Source organism: Haemorhous mexicanus, chromosome 3 (assembly GCF_027477595.1).
Source record: "Haemorhous mexicanus isolate bHaeMex1 chromosome 3, bHaeMex1.pri, whole genome shotgun sequence".
Lineage (NCBI taxonomy): Eukaryota > Metazoa > Chordata > Aves > Passeriformes > Fringillidae > Haemorhous > Haemorhous mexicanus.
In genome coordinates, this window is record NC_082343.1 from 95,080,288 (window position 1) to 95,099,821 (window position 19,534).

Here is a 19,534-nt window from a genome sequence, read left to right on the forward strand (position 1 = left end):
TTCCATGAAGTGCCCTTCTAATAGTTTTAGAAACAAATGTACTCAAGTAGGAAAATAAGGGCTTGTACACAAGCTCTCCAAACTGATTACAAAATGTTACCCATACTCATTAAAAAGGTCATATATTACCTAAAGCCTAGGAGATTCATGCAGGTTTATTCTTGTAGTCTGTTTATATATTGTTCTTCACTATCTAAAGTTCTCCTTTATATGAGGAACTTAAGGCTAAAACTGAAACAGTACTTCTGTTGTACCCAGTTTATATTCTTTAGATTTTTCCATATGAATTTGATGTAACCTGATTCAAACTAATTGAGTGTAACCACATCTCCAAAATTTTATTTCTAGGTAGTATATAGCTATCCTAATGATTAACCAGGTCACTGCTACAATTTTTCTACCTAATGTAGTGAGAAAAAAAAAGCACTAATCATATTCAGCGTTCCTCAAGAGTCCATATTTTGAAGTTGACCAATAACCAACTATTACTCCTATCCTCTTCCGTACTCGGCTGTGGTCCAAAGGCTCATACCTTTTTTCAGCTAGCTTCGTTTCCATATCACCACGGTCTTATTTTACTTTTGGCAATAAATAGTTTACAGAGGAATCTAAAAGCAGCAATAACAGTAAGTTTTCTCCTTCAAAGCAATGTTTTTCAATGAGAACCATATGTGCAAAGTGCTTTTTCTTTGAAAGAATTAGCTTAAGAAACCCAGGAGACATGTTTTGACATTTTTGTTCACTACTCTACTACATTTATATATGTTCCCTAAAGGTTTTATCTACCAACTTAAGAAAAACAAGCATCCTTATCAAATGGAAAGCAAAGGAAACACTGATTTTCAAAAGGTCATGTTTTTTGGTGTTGAACTCAGCAGACTTTAGACTACCCTTGTAACATCCACATAAAACACAAAAGCAATGTTTCTCACCTAACAAAATACAATCTGCATTGAACTAATCTGCTTGAAACATAGTTATATATAAGGTTCAGGATTTTTTTCTTCAGTAAGAGCAGTGGATTTTAGGTGAACTTCTGTCCTCCGGCCATGCATCCTTTAACATCAGCTTTCTCAGAGTCTATATCAGAACAATTAGCAGTGGAATAATGTTCCCAGCCAGTTACCTAATAATACCAGCTCTAAAACTGGAGAAGGTTAACCCATCTTCAAGTAACTATTTGCATCTTATGTCTTAATGCCGTAACATTTATGTTAAGTATGTATTTTATTATAGGATATTTGAAATGTTCATAGTTACATCTTTAAATAAGTTTCATCTTTTAATAGGGTAAACCCATGACAACTTAGGCACTTTATCTTTTCTTTAATAATGTTGAATTATCAAACACCCAATTATTACACTTTTAAAGTCTGCAATACAGACTGTAGTAGATAATGTTGTTTATTAGTGCACTTACATAATAAATGAAAGCATATGTATTAAACTAAACTTTCATTTCATTTAATTTAGTTGTCTATTGCTTTCACAGCTTTAGAGAATGAAGTTGAGTGTTTATGAAGAAAGACATGCTTGATTCTCTTGACATCACCTCAAAATTACTCCTGGAGAGCCTAATTGTAATCTTTTATTTAGCTTTTTAGAAAAAAGAGTTCTTGAGATGGAAGACAAGCACATGCTTCAGCTGAAGTCAATAAAAGATGAAAAAGATCAGCTTCAAGTCCTAGTAGCCAGACAGAATTCTATTATAGAAGAACTAGAAAAACAGTTGGTTACAGCTACAGTAAACAACTCAGTTCTGCAAAAACAGCAACATGATCTGATGGAGACGGTTCATAGCTTGCTTACTATGATATCGACACCAAACTGTAAGTCAAAGCAGACATGCTTATATCATTTCAGTGCTATTTCCTGATTTGTGTACGCTGCTACCTATAGTCTTACAACTAGCTCTGACACACTTCTGCGTCTCAAAAAGTCTGTATTTTTTGCCTTAAATTTTGCATCTGAGTTAATTAACCTATTTTTAGGGGGTGGGAGAAACAACCACATTTATGTGATTTCTTTTCAACATTTTGTTTATATTCTCTGGTTTATTTATCTTCTTAACCAATGGTCCAGCGGCTCAACAAAATACAGAGAAGCCAAGTATTATTAATCTCACATGGTATTCACCTGTGTGGCAGTATGCACTTGCTTGACCATATATCTAGGTGAGACTGCATATTGTAGGTCTACGACTTTTCTTCCTGGATCACAGACTGTTTCTGCCACTTCTCATTGCTTTATGCACATGGAGTTTATCAAAGAAAGGATTAATTATAGTGGCTACCAAAGGCAAAGGAATAAGCACAGGTATAGTTTTTAGCCCCCAAAACCAGAAAGCACCAGGCCTGGGAAGCTGGTACCCCCACAAGTTCTTCACCAAGGTATCCTTGTTCACCCTAAAAATTCCTCAGCCTAGCAAACCTTATAGGCAATAATTCTCACCCCTAAATGCCTGAACACTCTGCAACAGATCATAGTCACCAAGCATAGCTTTCAGATTTATGCAGATTCATGTGCACCATAAAAACCCACACAAACCATAAACTAAAAGTTATGGCTACACAGGATTTAAACATTCCCTGCCTTGAATTTCATGTCTGATATGGAACTTGGACAGATTAAGAAGCTGTTCTAAAAGACTGTAGAATCTGGCACAGTTGTCTGTAAAGTTCTCAGGGCTGAAAATAGAGAAGCATACAAAAAGGATTTAAAGAAAGGATTTAAAATTAAATACTGGGAAAAAATGTTTAAAGTTGTCATCAGAATTTAAAAGAAAGTATAGGTGGTCTATGATACATTACTGTAAGGTGGATCACAGAAAAGGAAAAGGGTGTTTGGAACTCCTCACTTTTAGTATTGTCCTATATGTTATTATCATAACATAGGTCATAACAAAGTAAATTCCAAGTTTTTTTGTCTTCATAACTGACGCTATTCCCTTAAATACCAAGGCTGTACATGTTCCTGCTGATGTTATCTGCTATGCTAGTGCACAAATAAGTAAACAAGTCAAAGTCATGTTGGCTACAGCACCCTTAAACCCAGAGTGGAAAAAATAATGAGTGTTTGCCAAAAAGACAAAATTAGCAGGGAAAGCTTCTAAGACAGTATGCAAACAATAGAGTGTGGAAAAGCAATTAAAACACTGAATGTGTTATTTTTGCATTTAAGGCAAAGCACTTAAACAGGTAAATAATGAATAAGCAAGCCAAAAAGAACATAATAAGCAACTGTAATATAAGCACATATTTATATGGCACCTAAACCTTTGTAGTAACTGACTGTGATTGTTAGATTAAATTAAAAGGGAAAATACACAGAACCAACCCCAGAAGGATCAAATATGAAATATCAGTCAGCAGGCGAAATGCCAGGAAATTCCAACCTCCACAGTTAATAAAGAACTGAACAAAAAGATGAACCTTAGATTGTTCTGTTGAATAAGAAGGCTTAGACATATGAAAATGTATTTTTTGCACAAATGAATTCCAGAAGGTATGTATCTTTAGTGAGTTGGGCTGACCTAAGAAGCTTCAGCTTGGTACATACAAAGTTGTTCCTGCTCAGCACAGGGGCAAAAAAAAGCTTAAAATCTCTTAAGGGTAGTTCCACCAGTCCACCAGTCTGTTGCATTATAAAAGGTTTCATAACTCATTTCACAATGTAAGAGTACTGGCCAAAAGTCATTATTAACCTAATTATTTGCTACTTAGGGATGCATATAATAGTAGTTAATGCATGCCTAGGTTTTAATGCATGTAAGAGTCCAGCAAGGGCAATGAGTGGAAGCAGAAACTGTTCAACTGAATGAGATGCAATATCCTGAGTTTTCTCATTCAACATATTAGTAAGTGTTGGCGCTTTTCAACCTCTCAAACAACCACAGTCCTATCAGAAAAATGTCTTTAAATGATACAAAGTGAGTAACATCACACATAATAAGGACCTTGATCTGTCATTTCTTTCAGGACCAGACATATTTTTTGGAACTGCTTTAAGCCATAAATTGATTCTTTGTGACTTTCATTCATCTCCTCTTAATGCCTTCAATTTCTATTGTATTTTTAATAGCTAAGAGCAAATTCATAGCCAAAGAGGAACAAATCAGCTTCAAAGACTGTGCTGAAGCTTTCAAATCTGGACTGACAACAAGTGGAATCTACACTTTAACAGTTTCAAACACTGCACAAGAGAAAAAGGTAGGATGACTGTAAAGAGCTACATAGCCATGCTGTATGTTATAAGTTATTTGATCTGGCAAATATGCTATTTTAAAGGCTAGTTAATAGTGAAGTTTACTACTTACCAAGTTTTTTTAATAAGCTTTTAATCACTCCTAGATCCGAGTATCTCACAGGAAGAAAAAAGTCCTTCAGGTGAAATCTTGGCTCAGTTGAAATGAATAACATTTTGTTGTGTGTTTCATCATGCAAGAATTTCATTCTTTTCTCCACATAATTAATGTAATTAAATCAATAAGGTTGTGTAATTTCTTTAAAAAATCTGTAACTCCAACAGAGTTGCTCTGCATGATCAGCAGACTCCTGTCTCCTTTAAGTTCTTAGTTCCTTCATATGCCCAAGGGCGTCTTCAGGTGGCAAAAGGAGGTAAAGTCAGGGGCATGGAAATCTCATGGATTTATACTCATGAAAGTAATCTAGTAGTACTGGATTCATGTATGGGTTTCAGTCCTTTGTATCACAGAGTTTTAAGGACATTTGTGTAACAATTAGATTAACAATTAGACAGTGTCTAACAGAGAGGACTTTTCTGGGAAATACTGCCCTGGAAAACTTTACTACTGATTCATATAAAAGGTGAGTTTGCAGGGGTTTCACTAGATCAGTTTAAATTCCTCTATGGATCTTTTTTCCCTTATGTGTTTAACTGAAATGAACTTCAATGTCAATTTAAGTATTAAAGCAGTATGCCATACCTCTGTAAAAAAGACCTTGAGCTAAAAATGGCAGTCATTGGATGATACATTGGATGCCTGACAGAGATGCTCCATCTACTGAAGTAATAAAATGATAAAGCTTCAGAGAGTATAATTTAGTTGAAACAATCAATAGAATCCAAAAGGGAGAAAAGTCCTAGGTGGATTCTGAGAATAAAGAACCAAAAACCTGGAGCAAGCATTTGGAGGAGTGGGGCTTCCATGATAAAGGCACAGCAGGCTGAGGAGGCTAAGGGACATATGATTCATAAGACAAACATGAAATAATTTTATTATGTTTTTATTTTCTAATTTCTACTGTAGATATTTCCTTTACCCAAAAATTGAAATATTTTACAGAATTCCTAAGGCTCTACTTTATTGCATCAGAAAAATTAACAGAAAATCTATAAAAGCAGTGGAAAAAGAGGTGCAATGTGGAAAAAGAATTGATAAAGTTCTGACAGAGAAAGCATTTTTTTCCCAAGCAAAGGTTTAGAAATGAAGTTCACTGGTGACTAGACTTTGAAGTGCCAGAACTTCATTTAGCCTATGCCAGACTGAGATCTTTACACTTATGAAGCTCTCAGCTAAAGGAAACAAGCATTTTGTTTGGGTGAGATCTATAAAATACAATAGATAAAACCTGTAATTTTTTGTAGATATAATACAGAGAAATTATTTGCAATCTGCTTCTCTGGGGAAAAAAAAAAAAAGCTGGTTTTCGTTCAGAATAATGTAGTCTAAATACATCAATTTCACAAGAAAATGAGTTACATAAGATGCAATGAAATGTACATGAAGCTGAATGGCATTTAAATAGCATAGATATCTACAATCACAATTTTAAAAGCTAAAGGAGATGAAAGCTACTGCATCTCCAAAGTAATGGAATGCAGCAGTCTTTGTTAGACAACTCAGGAATTATATTCCTTGGATCTCTTACTATGACTTGTCTCAAGCTTTTATCTTTGGTTTTAATTTTACTGTCAAATATACCATACAGACCATGCATATTTTCTAAAAGCAGACACAAGTGCATGACATATTACAGAAGAAAAAATTGTCATAAAATTTAACACTTTGTATTTTCAAAAGTAAAAATTTCCTAGACTATAAAATATTAAATGCTTTACATTTAAACATGGAGGCTTTAAATGCTTAATGCAAATATCCATTTTAATATGTTAAAAAAAAGTAGTTAAAATGCAATAATTTCACTTAGTATTAAATCAGTCATTTAATAATATTAAATAATTAAAATCTTATTCTGTCCATTTCAGATAGAAAAAGACAGGTAAGGTTTCACTTACCGCATGACATTGAAAATAAGAGACTAAAAAGTTTTAACCTGATGCTGATTTTTTATACAAATATAAATGCCTAAGAGGAGTTGTCAAGGGAAGTGAAGGTTAGGGACAATCAACATGTTAAACCATTTTCAACTGTTTATGATGTGGATAGCTACTCAGACCAGGAAACAGAGTGACCTTTTTTATTTGCCAAAAGTGCTGCACTGCTGTTTATGTTTTTGTCTTTTCCTCTTGTAACACCTTCTGACCCAACAGGCTTATAAACAACTTCTGTGTAATCTGTAACCGATCCTACGTTACTAATTTGTCTCCCATCAGAATCCAATACTAAGGAATTGCATATGACTACTGAGAGGAAAACAACTATTTAATTCCATTAATATTTTCAGACTTTCCTGTTCTGCAACAGGACAAGAGCTAATTCCTTTCAAAAACACAGAGTAAAACAGCAAAAGACTGCTGACACGAGCAAAAATGGTAGAGGCAAAACTATGAAGAGTCAATAGTTTTATGCTTACAGCAACCTCATGAACCAATTAGACTGTAGTTCTTATCTATTCATACCTCTAGGAGTTAGAGATAGCAGAATACAAAACTCATTGGACATAATGACCCCAAAGTGTTCAGACAACAGCTGAAAGTGATGCAAAGGGTCACTGCAAAGATGTGGTGACTGCACTTGCTTTGCTACAAAAACTGCAGTGGCTCTTCATCCTGATAACTCAGCCTGAGCCTTACCATTCACAAAGTAGGTCTGAAAACACTTATACCCCAAATACCCCCTTACAGTGCTACAGCTGCTAGAACTGTAAGTACTGAAGCATTTCACAAGATACACCAAATACTCCCTGTTCCAATTTGTTGTAACTTGAGAGGCTAATCTCTTTATTCTTTTTGGCATCTGTTTGAAGACTCCTGCTGCCTGCCTAATCTTGGAATCTATTTTTATTAGTTTTATGAAATGTTACATATCTTTCTTTTGAATATAAAACCTAGAATAGGTTGAAAGGTCAGAAGAGTTCTCTTCTAGTAGTGGTGTTAAGAGAAAGACTTAGAGTTGATTAACATGAAATTTTTTTGGTGTGGAAAAATTATTGTCCCAAATTTATGTAAACTTCTAAAAATTGTTACAGGTAAGAAAAATCTACATGAGGTTTTTATGGTCATCTCTTCAATTTCTCATTATGTTTTTCAGTTCCTACTGAGTCACTTTTTCCTTTGGGAACTAATTTGCAGTACCCCAGCATTTATCACAAAGAATCTGTAATGTCTGTTAAAGCTAGTTGTCTTACCACTCAAAAAATGGATACTACCTGTAACAGGAATATATTATGATAGACATTCACAGTCATTCACTATTTATATTTTAATCTCATTAGAACAAAATAAAGTGCTATTTAAAGGCATTGATTTTTTCAAAGTATTAATTCCAACTAAATTGAAGTTTAGACAACAGGCATAAAGGAAATTGCACATAACATTCAAAACCATCAATTAACATTACAATAGCAATATCAGACTGAACCCACAGCTCAAATAAATTAATACATGACCTCCCACTTCATATTTCAGAGAAGGGTGAAACAGTTCTATTGTCCATCTAGCTACATACACTGCTCTTTTAAGTGGGGTGAAGCTTCAGAGTCAACAACATTATCTACAACCTGTGATATTTGCTCATTGTTAAATCAGCTTTTTAACTTGTATTGATGCTTAAAAAAGTATATGCATCTGCTTTAGCCCATTCCTAATATCACTCTTCATAATCCTCATCGGAAATTAGTTTTCACATATACATTGCACATAATGAGTTAGCCTTCTAAAACAGATTTATCTTCTCTTACAATACCTTATCTTCAGCCTTTCCTTTGAAGGGAATTGGTTTTTTAACTAAATTAATTTATACACTATCATCACATTTTTGCCAGTCATTAAACACAGATGTTAATAAAGCCAAACAAAAAACAGATTTTGAGGTGTAAGGAATTGCATGCATCAGTACAAATTGAGGTTTCAATTAAATTCCATTCACAATACATACTTTAAAAGGTATCCAATTTTTATCCGTTTCCAACTTCTTTCCTTATTTATTTTATCTTCCCTAAAAATCTCCAACTGAATGTCTTGTGATTTTCTGATGTTCAACAGAGTCTACTGCAGGCTTAAAGTACAGTTTCTGCTTTGGATTTCCAGTGTGCAACAGCCTGTTGAAACACTAATATATTTGATATTTCAGCTGTAAGGATTTTTTTTCCTTTCAAAGGTCTGATGCCTTTCAACAGTATATATGACACTGCTTGAACTCTGATCTGTATAAATACATAGATGAGTAAATACTCTGATCTATATAAATATATAGATGTGAGTGTATAAAATACGTACAATACACATATCCTAAAAGAGTGAACAATATTGAAAGCTTAGTAAGGAGCACACTTTACTTCCCAAAATGACACACTTAACACTACCACAGCACAGAAGGAAACTGGCTTCACTGCAGTCATACTTTTTCAATTAATTTCCAGGATGTCTAACAGTTCAAAGAGCTCAAATCTGCTAACTGCTAACACTGATAAGACAGTCTCCTATAGAAGAGGATGAAAAAGACATTGCAGCTTTAGTACCACCCAGTCATGATTTGGGGCAATTATAAGCATATTGTGACAAGCAGCAGTTAGGCAAGAAGTATGACTACTGAGAGAACTGTTAAACAATGAAGGAAACATCCAAATTAATAATGAAATATTTGCCTAGTTTCTTTTAAAATGATTTATTTAATTACAGATGAAATATCCTATTGAAGTGTAAGAAGTCAGGTGTTGCCTGTACTACTATAAATGGGAAGACACAACTTCACTTACTGGATGAAAGATCTAGAATACAGATTAGAAGTTAATGTAGTTCAATACTCAAACTAGAATTCAAAAATTTTCAAAGATGTGAAGTGATTCTGAAGAAGGCTCTGAACTTCAATATCTTGGTAGAAAGTGGTCCAAAAAAATTAAACTTCCAAATGAGAAAACATTAACTGAGAATTCTCCAAACAGGAATTCTTGTAGAAGAAATTCAATATATTTCTTAAAGATAGTATTAGTACTAACACACAATTTAAAGAGATACTGACTTCAGTTTGACTTTCATTGTACTGTCTTACACCAGCTTAGCTCCAAAACTAACAGAACTTACAACTAGATGTGACTTTACACATCTAGTTATAAGTTCTGTTAGTTTTGGAAAAGCGGAATTAGATGCAACAATGTGAAATCCTTTCTCAGGAAAAATTGTACTAGATATTCTCATATTCAAAAAATTTTATTGTTAATTTATCCCCTACTTCTCCCAAACATCACTCCAAAATTCCAATTAATTTTCAAAAGACTTTTTTCCCATCAGCATCTCTGCAGTATATTGGCACTTCTAGTAATACCTTTCACCTCTGATGCTGAAGTGATTTATTTTGGGAGACTGATAGAGTGAGTCACCTATGAACTTGAATTTTACTGTGCCAGGGATGCACTTACTGGGTATTTGAAAACTGAGTTCAGCGAACTGCTTGTTACATGTCAGTCTTTTCAAATTTTTAGCAATAATTTGGTAAATTCCAAGGTGATTTATGCATATTTGGGAACATCTTCTAGTTGTTACTTTTTGTTCAAGCATAGATGTTCATTGCAGTCTGTATAATAACATGGCTTTAAGATACAACTTTCAGATAATACACTTAGATTTAACTTTGGGGTCAGATCATTTGCAAAGGCACTGAACAATGACTATAATAATAAAAATATATTTCAGTTTGTTCATTGCCTGAACTTAACAGTATCTATGCTCTGACAAGTCATGGGAAATTTGAATGGATTTCTCACAAAAACGATGGAGAAGTCAAAGGTGTCATTTGTTAAGGTATTCTGTTAAGTGTGATATATACTGAGGAATCACATTTATTTGTGGACAGCTACAACTGATTTGTGTGAAAGCTGTGAAAACTTGCATTTTTAGGCTAACTCATATTTTGCACATGAGTTGCCACTATATAGAATGATGCTAATTACATGATTTCTGGTTTGTTTTGCTGTGACTGCATGCACTTAGGCTTTTACATGCTTGCTTTGGTAGGCCTACTGTGACATGGAAACTGGTGGAGGAGGTTGGACAGTTATTCAGAAACGAGAAGATGGCAGTGTGGACTTCCACCGGACGTGGAAGGAGTATAAGATGGTAAACAATGTTCTCTGAAGCCTTAATATCATCTGTTATTATTATTTGAAATCTAATATGCTAAATTTATATTAACAGCATCCTTAGAATGTAAGCAACCTTAAAAAGTTCTCTTTGTCCTCAGATGCTCATTTTGAAAATATCAGAGTAGTGTAAGTTGTTTGCCTAAGCAGACTTGCAAGTGTGATGTTTGTTTTCAAAGAGAAAACTTACTTTTTTTTAATCAACTGTTCCATCGTATGTCTATATTTTTTGAGTTGTTTATATTTGTGTTTCTAGTGGCAACAGTAGGAACTGCTCCAAATCTACCAAGTAATATTGATTCACAGTTTCAGATTTCTGAGCTTGTCCTTGCTGAAATCAACTTTTTGAAACATTACAGATCAAAAATCCCCGTGGACACAGTAAAATTCTTAGTTGACAGGCTGAAAACTATTAAACTTAAAAACTGATAAAGTGATCTTTTCAAACTCAAAGGAAAAAACCCACCCAAACAAAACTATATTTAAATATACAACTTGAATTACAGGGATTTGGTGATCCTGCTGGGGAGTACTGGCTGGGAAATGAGTTTGTTTCTCAACTGACTAATCAGAAGCGTTATGTTCTTAAAATACAACTGAAAGACTGGGAAGGAAATGAGGCATATTCATTGTACGACCACTTCTCTCTAGCAAGTGAAGAACAAAAATACAGGTAAGCAGAAAAATCAGATCTAATTTAAAAAATGTTCTCATAGTAATCTTTCTAAACTGTGTAGATGCATGGCCTCATTTCATACAAATCATGACTATTTTCCAGCTCACTCAGAAAGTAATGTTTTCTCCATTTTTCATCTCTCACCTAAAAAAAAATTTCTTTTCCCAGAGGAGAAAATGTGCATTTTACTAGTGCATCCTGAGTGAGTATAACACACAAAACACAAAGATGATGAGATAGTATGGAATAAGACAGGATACATGCGCCAGTATAATGGGTGACAGTGCACAGTCATTAGGACAATAGGAATCTGCCTGCAGTTGCTATCAAATCCTGATTCCCTGCAATAAATACAGTTCTGGAAGGTGGATGACTAAGATGACTAAGATGACTAAGATGAATTATACTGCAAGGATTTTCCTTGTCAGTGGCTTCTAGGAATTGTTCTGTTGTCACAAAGAGCACACTGAAGCGAGGTGGCCTTATCCTTTCACAAACAACTGGCTAAGATTCTCAATAACTCTCCTACCTGTGAAAATGGAGCAAATGTGCATTTCACCAATCACCACCAACTTGTCAATTTAAAGACCAAATTTTAATGGACCTATTATTTATGCTCTAATCCTGTAAAATGTAAAGGTTCACAATTTCTTCTAAATTCTTGGTTAAAATAAGAAATAATAGAATTTGAAAATAAATATTTTATATAACTATAATCATAGTATTATATACTTTAAATGGTTTTAAAGTATTACACATTTTGAAACAGTACCAGCCACAGCTGAAATATATGGGCATTTCATAGTTCATTCACCAGGCTCTCTGTAAATGCAATAAATATTTTGATTTATTATAGAAGAAACTAAACACTTCACAGTATAACAGATGCTTTGCTATTACATGGTCCATGAAATGTATCTGTAAGAATCTTGCAGATTCATGGAGCTTTGGGTGACTGGACAGAAAAATGGTCTACATTTAGATGATTTTCTCCAAGATCTCTAGAAACTATTTGTTGTAAATAAAGTAAACTTGACACCTGAAAGACCTGATGCTGTTATTTCAATTCAGGTCTTATACGCAAACAAAGCAATTCAGGACTATCAGCATCTGCCCCCCACAAAATGTTAGATCTTAATGCCTTGGTAGTATTTAGTTGTCTCAACTCCAAAGTAAATATTTTTTCATCTGGAAACAGTCAGAATCTACAGCAGAGATTTTTTTAAAGTAATGCTTTAAAACACTTAGAAAGGCAGCTTCTGCAAAATGGGTGATTACCCTTGTCCATTTACAGTATTAAAATATAATTACTGAAAACTAAGATGGTAAAAGGAATTTTATTACAATATGCAACCAATCAAGGAATTCATCATAAAATTGAGTGGTTTAAAGAATATATTTAACATTACGAAAAATAAAAAAGTCCAAAGAAAGTATTCAGTTAAGACCATCTGCCATGACCATGCCTGGCAACGCTCAAGGCCAGGCTGAATGGGGCTTTGAGCAACCTGATCTAGTGGAAGGTGTCCCTGCCCATGGCAAAGAGGTTAGATCTAGATAATCTTTATGGTCCTTTCCAACTCCAATGATTCTTTGATTCTGTGATCCATTACATTAAAAGATTAATAGACCCATTGCATAAAAAGAATCATACATTCTGAATGCTGGAAAGATTATGAGTTGGGCCATAAAACTGAATTTTTTTCATGTTAAACTGAGATCAGAATGGAATCAAACTGCAAACTTTGTTTGAATCAAACTTTCTGATCTCAAAGCTGTGACATCAAAACAGGTTGCTCAGAGTTTTTCATTTGGGTCTTGCTAACCTTCCAAGGTTACAACCTACTTGTCTTTCCTCATGGTAGAAAGCTTTTCTGATATGAAGTCAGAACTTCTCATTCCAATTTCCATCCATTGCCTCTCATCTTCTGTAATACTAAACTGTACCTTAAACAATTTATTAATCACAAATAAATAATACTATGCTTATATTAGACTTCAGATTATATTTGAAGACCCAGCCTAGGCTCATACCTTATACTTGTAACCTTTAATATAATTTATGTTAGAAATTGTCTTACATAATTTTGAATTCATCTTAAGAAAAAACAGAAAATCTGTAATGAACTGATCTTTTGAAACCTAAATGGATAAAAATTAATTAATCATATTTTAAAATAGGGAATATAAAAGGGGTTAAAATAATCTGTTCAACTACCAAAGACAATTTCTATCATAAGCAGAGAATTATATGCAAGATGAAGACTGATTGGGGGACAAGTTAATTCTCCTCAGACAATCAGATTTCTTCTTTTAACAAATAGAATACCTCTGAGAAGGATGAGCTATTTGATACAGAAATGCAATCACCCAAAAGATACTGTGGGAGCAGAGGGTTCAAGTCCTTCCAATTCAAGGTAACACAGGAATAGCTGTGTAATTGTCCTGCCCAGTTCAGTGCCCTGTGTCTCTCCCCACTGAGACTGCAATGGCACCCATGCAAGCAGATCCCTACAGCAGCAGCCTCACCGGAAGCTTACCTTGGCAAGGAATTGAAGCAAACTGAAATACCTGCGATGAGCTAACACTGCAATTTATGAATGATGTGAAAAGGATAAGTAGCTAGGACAATGGAAAGGGAAATATTGAGAAACTTCTAAAATATCATTTACTACCTCAGAATTAATACTCCTAGTAAGGCTGTCATCTCATATATGCGGGGTTGTAATGCTAAATTACTGTATTGTACTAACAGCAAAATAGGAATCAAAAAAGTTTTGGTTTAATGTATAAAACCAAATGTAATAAATGTAATAAAAACAATCACATGTCCTATTACATTGAAGTACAACAATGCACTTTTAGTATTAATAAATACATGATCTGTATGAAAAATCCTAGAAGTTACTACCTACTTGCTCTTTCTCTTCTAACATGACATGAACAAACACGTGTTCATTAGAATATTGTGCTGACCGTTTCTATGAAAACATTGTACTGAAAAACAGCTTACAGCAGCACATTGGCCAGAAGAGAATTAAACTATTTGAACAGGATATTTATTGCAAATTATTCCATCATTATTTTGCAGACATCTTCCATCAACTTCCACGTAATAATTGTTTTTCCATTTTTCAATTCTACAGGATTTACCTTAAAGGACTTACTGGGACAGCGGGCAAAATAAGTAGTATAAGCCAACCAGGAAATGATTTTAGCACAAAGGATGCAGACAATGACAAATGTATTTGCAAATGTTCACAAATGCTAACAGGAGGTACGAATGTTTTTATGTTTCTCGGTCTTCCTATTTTTATTGGCACTGAAATTGTCTACGAGATAAATAATTTTGACTTAGTAAATTTTGATTATCAAAAAAGTTCAAAACTCACAGATGGAAATACTAGTATGGTGACCCTAGATTAAGTATTTTACCATTTGACAAAAGTCAGTGAAAATAAAACTGGAGGGAAAATAAGTCCCTGAAGTTGGGGTACAAGAAAGTCTCTAATTGTGGAACTAATCAGAGACACAGCAGATTTCTCTTCCAAGGAATGAGGTACATTCAGAGATCAAAATACAACTCCCTGCAAAAAACCTCTTTCAGAGATTCAGCTGCCAGTGAAATGGCTTCTGATTTTTTTGGTATAAGCCTTTTCCCTAACTACCCAAGAAGAAAAACCCTCAAGAGCTGCTGCGTGCTGCAAGTGCCACAGAAGGGCGCAAAATTCCTTATTTCAATATAGTTATGAAGTGGTAAAGATACACCACAGATATATTTACATTTTCTAATGATTGTTCACTAGTTCTATTTGAGTTCTAGGTGGTATTTTTATCTTCAACTACATAAGTAATTCCATATAATTTGTTCATCTAGAATTCCACATTCTGAAATGTAAACAAGTGCTTTGTAAATTTGGCTTCTCTTCCTGTTATCTCTTAAGCAATTGTTCATTTTCCTATAGCACAATCTCCAAGAAAAAAAGACAGCTTCAGTTTATCCAAAAGGATAGTTGGAATACTGCCCTGCAAAACAGAACACACACACTATCACCACCATAACAGAAATATAAAAATATTATTTTATTAATAAAAATAATTTTTTCTTATGACCCACTAAGAAGTCAGGACTATACAGATACAAAGTATATTTGGGCTGGTTTTTTTCTCCTTTTCCTTATGATGTTTCAGGAGGTTTTGAACTGAACAGCCCAGAGAACTGAATAATTCCTCCAGAAAGAATTAAGAATTTCACACATTAAATCTGTGAAAAACAGGAGTTTACCAAAGACTAGATAAAACCAAAGGCAATTCAGTATCATTATAATTCAAGTTGTGTTCTGCCCTCAGACTGTCAGAAATGTTTGATGTGGATAATAAATTGATTGAACATTTTCCCTTCTCAATTTTCAAATACAACGTACTGCGTAAGATTCAAGAATACAAATACATTTCTTTCCTCAGTTTGGGGCAAGTGCTTTACATCAACACTTCCAAATCATAAGAACAAAAAACTGGGTTTCGATTCCTTTCTCATTTCCAGACAACAAAGTGACCTTAAATACTATTTTGAGAATGACTTCTGCTGATGTTTGTCTTCTGTCTTGCAGGATGGTGGTTTGACGCATGTGGTCCTTCTAACCTCAATGGAATGTATTATCCATTACGACAGAACAACAACAAGTTTAATGGGATCAAGTGGTACTACTGGAAGGGCTCGGGATACTCTCTCAAAGCTACGACGATGATGATTCGACCAGCAGATTTCTAAATGCTTTATCATTATGTGAATTATGTATTGTATAGTCTTCAAAGACTTATTTTACCAAGCAACTTGTCTCATTTTTTCAAGCCCAGAAACATGCACTAGTGTTCTGAAGGGGTCAGTTCAGTGCAGTTCCTGAATTGCAATCGCCTTGATCAGCTAAAGCTCATATTATTCAACCAGACACAACGTCTAAAGCATCGACCTGATATAACAGTGATTTGGCCAAATGACTCAATAAAAAGAACATCCAAGAAAATGTCAGACAACTTAAGGACTCTGTTTTACTGATCATTTATGTTATGTATGTGTTAGTAAATAACTGGAACTGTGAAAAAAAACCCTAAAATAGTTTTAGGAATATGCATTTCACCTCACCACTGAACTTTAAACATTAATATAAAACACTTAGCTAGTTCTAGCTTAGTTCTTGCTAGATCTAGAACTATTTATCTTTTTGTGTCATGTGTGCCCTATATGTACATAAAAAACCCAAACTTTTCTATAATTAGCTCAATCCTATAGTTAGGGAATACATTCTTTTCCCCCATAGTCTCCTAGACAACTTTTTACACTTATTTGAGGATTTTTTCCAGTAGCCTGTATGACTATGTTTAACAGAGGACAAATAGCATTTAAATAGTTTGCATTTATTCTTGGGAAACGTCATTTACAAAAGTCATCATTTTTTCAGTCTGTTTCAGTCACTGTCTTTCAATTACAAAAAATCCCTATGAATTACAATATAGCATGTATTCCTATCCATTTTTATGAAGATTGCACTTTTTTTTTCTTCCCTTGTCATTTACCTGTAAAATAACTGACCAGTATTTTGCAAACCGAGACAATGGCATTAACACCAGATGTCCGGTTGTCTGTGACAATCATGTATCACCTGGTGATGTAATATAACTATATGTTTTGTAAAAATAACCTGACTGAAAAACATATGCATGTTCTTTGATACAATTAAATCTATGCTTATGACTTAAGATACAAATTACTACATTTTAAGAACAGGAAGAAAAATAATCTGAAAATTATCTAAGGTCACTCTATGGGTTTTTTTTTCAGTAAGGCTAGGATTTCTCCCTAAAAATTCTCTGTAGGTAGGCCCTCAATATACCCCACAATGTGAATAAATTACTCTACTGGGTGATCTCTTTTTTTTTTCCCCTCATTTTATTACTATATGCTTTAAAATTGCAAATCAGATTGAGAAGATATTTCCTCATGCATCACAATAATTTAGTGGAGGTTTTTCTCCAAATTAAGTTTAGTTTTTAATTCTCATGCTTATTCTCTGCCTAATATTTTTGTAGAACTTTGATTTTAGCAGATGACAGAATTAGCTACAATGCAAGAACTTAACCCAAAACAAAACAAAAACCCCAGACATATTTCTGGAAGCTAACTTAACAGAGGGTGTTGTAAGGGCAACAAGGCTTGTGAAGGGTCTAGAAAAAATATTGTATGAGGAGGGGTGAGGGATCTGGGTTTGTTTAGATGGAGAAGAGGAGGCTCAGGGGGGACTTCATCACTCCCTACAATCACCTGAAAGGAGGTTGTAGTGAGGTGGAGTTTGATCTCTCTTCTACACTGCTGGCAGTGACAGGCCCAAAAAAAACGGCCTTAAGATGAGACAGGGCAGATTCAGATTAGATATTAGAAAAAAAATTTCAGTGTTACAGTGGTCAGGCATTGGAACAGAGAGGTCATGGAGTCATTATCCCTAGAGGTGTTGAAGAGGCATCTTGATCTGGTGGGTGATGCTATTTACAGGTTACAGTGGAAGAGCTGGGTGGACAGCTGGACTGGATGATCCTGTAGGTCTCTCCCAAGATCGATGATTCTATGTTTCTATTTTGAAAATAGTAAATGATTTTGAGAAAGATTTAATAAATCTCTCCATTTTATACTGACAATCATTAAAGCTGCTGTCAGAGTACCCCACCATTCACACCACCACCATTCTTCACTGAAAATGTGTGTCATCATTTCTAAGTGTAGCAGAGATGAAAAATATTTCTAATATTATTTCATGATCTGATTTTATATAAACTTAAGAATGTAAATTAATAGTCATTGTCTGAAGAGTTCCATAAAATAATCTCTATGTATTGGAAATTACTGTTAAGTATTTTATTATTTTTTATAGAAAACTTGCAAGGAAATCCCAAACTAAAAAAAAACCACAAAACTTCCCAAAATTGCTTTCATGAATTTTCAAGAAATGTCTTAGAGAGAATTCTAGAAAGTCATTACACTAGTAGAGGGGCCACACATACCAACAAGCACATAGCATACCAAGAGAAGCCTTAAGAGCTGTTGTTTTTCAGCCTAGGGCAGAGAAAGGGGAGGGGAGACCTTAATGGTGCCTGATTGAGGGCAAAGGGAAGACAAAGTCAGAACCTTTTTGGAGGTGCTCTGCTATGAGATAAGAGACAGGGACAACAGGCAGTAAATATAATTTGGAATTGGGGAAAATGAATCTTCCTTTTCATTTATTCATTTATTACCAGAAGGGTGGATTGGACAAGTCCCTTGGAGCACAGTGTTGAACTAGACAACCTTCAGAGGTCCCTGCTAACCTAAAATACTTTATGATTCTATGAAATTTAATAGAAATGTTGAGTCTACATTACTGCAATTGCTGTGTTGGTACGTTTAATCAGACAACTAAAGAAAATACTTCCACTATTTCAGAGAGTAAGCATATCCACACCAATAATAAAAGGAAAGAGAAAAAAAAGCCAACAAATAAACAAACAAAAATCCTCCAAAATGTTCTTAAAAACCATGACGGCATCTGAATGCTCAACCTGGCAAAGAAAAGCAGTGCTAACGTCTGGTTGGCAATAATTTTTTTTCAGTAAGAAAACCCTGTATGACTAAAATAATTTAATATTGCATGGCTAGTTTTGATTTGTTGGAAAAAAGTTTATAAAATTTGAGGCTTTCTGATGACTGTTCTGGGAAAGTGATCAAAAATACTGATGTAGACATTGTTTAAAGAGACTCCATTTTGAGGGAAAAGGGATCAATTTATCAACACGAATGTAACATTTTAGAGAGAATATGTCTTTAAATGACATATCATCTAAAGAAGATTGCATGGCTTGAGCATCAAACACCAAAGTGAAGCAGCAGGAGGACATGTCAGAAGGAAGGCAATAATAGGAAACAGAAGGCTGCAAAAACTGCTTTTGACTTGGTACAGACAGGTAAAAACATAACAGCAAGATAACTCCTACTTTTAATTCCTTCCTGTAATCAAATAAACAGTATGTGAAACTAGAATGTACTTCCATTTTCTCTAAGTACTTTGTAGGAAGCAGGAAAAAAACAAGGAAAAGAAAAGCAAATAAAAACACATGAATAAATGTGTTTATTCAAATAATAATCACAGCTTCAAAAAAAAAAAAAGGTACCTGTTACAGTAAGAAATTAGAGTGACTAAATGAGGAATAGTAGTGGAAATATTGCCTTGGACTTCAACTTTGTTCCTTTGCAAGAACAGCACATTGTAAAAAGAAGTGATTCAGGTTCTTAGAACAACCCTAACCTCCCTTAATTTTACATTCTCACCATCTC

The 19,534-nt window shown here is 34.3% G+C and overlaps 2 protein-coding genes across 6 annotated transcripts in view; one reads left to right on the forward strand and one right to left on the reverse strand.

The window, feature by feature from the left end:
- Nucleotides 1-16,209, forward strand: part of ANGPT2 (angiopoietin 2) — a 41,136-nt gene extending 24,927 nt beyond the window's left edge. For both annotated transcript variants that reach the window (XM_059842779.1, XM_059842778.1), the window contains 6 exons: nt 1,597-1,829; nt 4,081-4,208; nt 10,375-10,476; nt 11,006-11,172; nt 14,322-14,452; nt 15,786-16,209. In XM_059842779.1, the coding sequence (XP_059698762.1) occupies nt 1,597-1,829; nt 4,081-4,208; nt 10,375-10,476; nt 11,006-11,172; nt 14,322-14,452; nt 15,786-15,946 (922 nt within the window). In that variant the 3' untranslated portion in view covers nt 15,947-16,209. The remainder of the gene's footprint in view (nt 1-1,596; nt 1,830-4,080; nt 4,209-10,374; nt 10,477-11,005; nt 11,173-14,321; nt 14,453-15,785) is intronic.
- MCPH1 (microcephalin 1) overlaps nt 1-19,534 on the reverse strand; it is a 123,289-nt gene that overhangs the window by 59,662 nt on the left and 44,093 nt on the right. Inside the window, exon 13 of one of the 4 annotated variants that reach the window (XM_059842777.1) lies at nt 15,240-17,800. The exons of the other annotated variants lie outside the window; for them this stretch is intronic. Within the exon in view, the coding sequence (XP_059698760.1) occupies nt 17,717-17,800 (84 nt within the window). The 3' untranslated portion in view covers nt 15,240-17,716. Of the gene's footprint in view, nt 1-15,239; nt 17,801-19,534 lie in introns of those variants that run through there. 4 annotated transcript variants of the gene reach the window in all.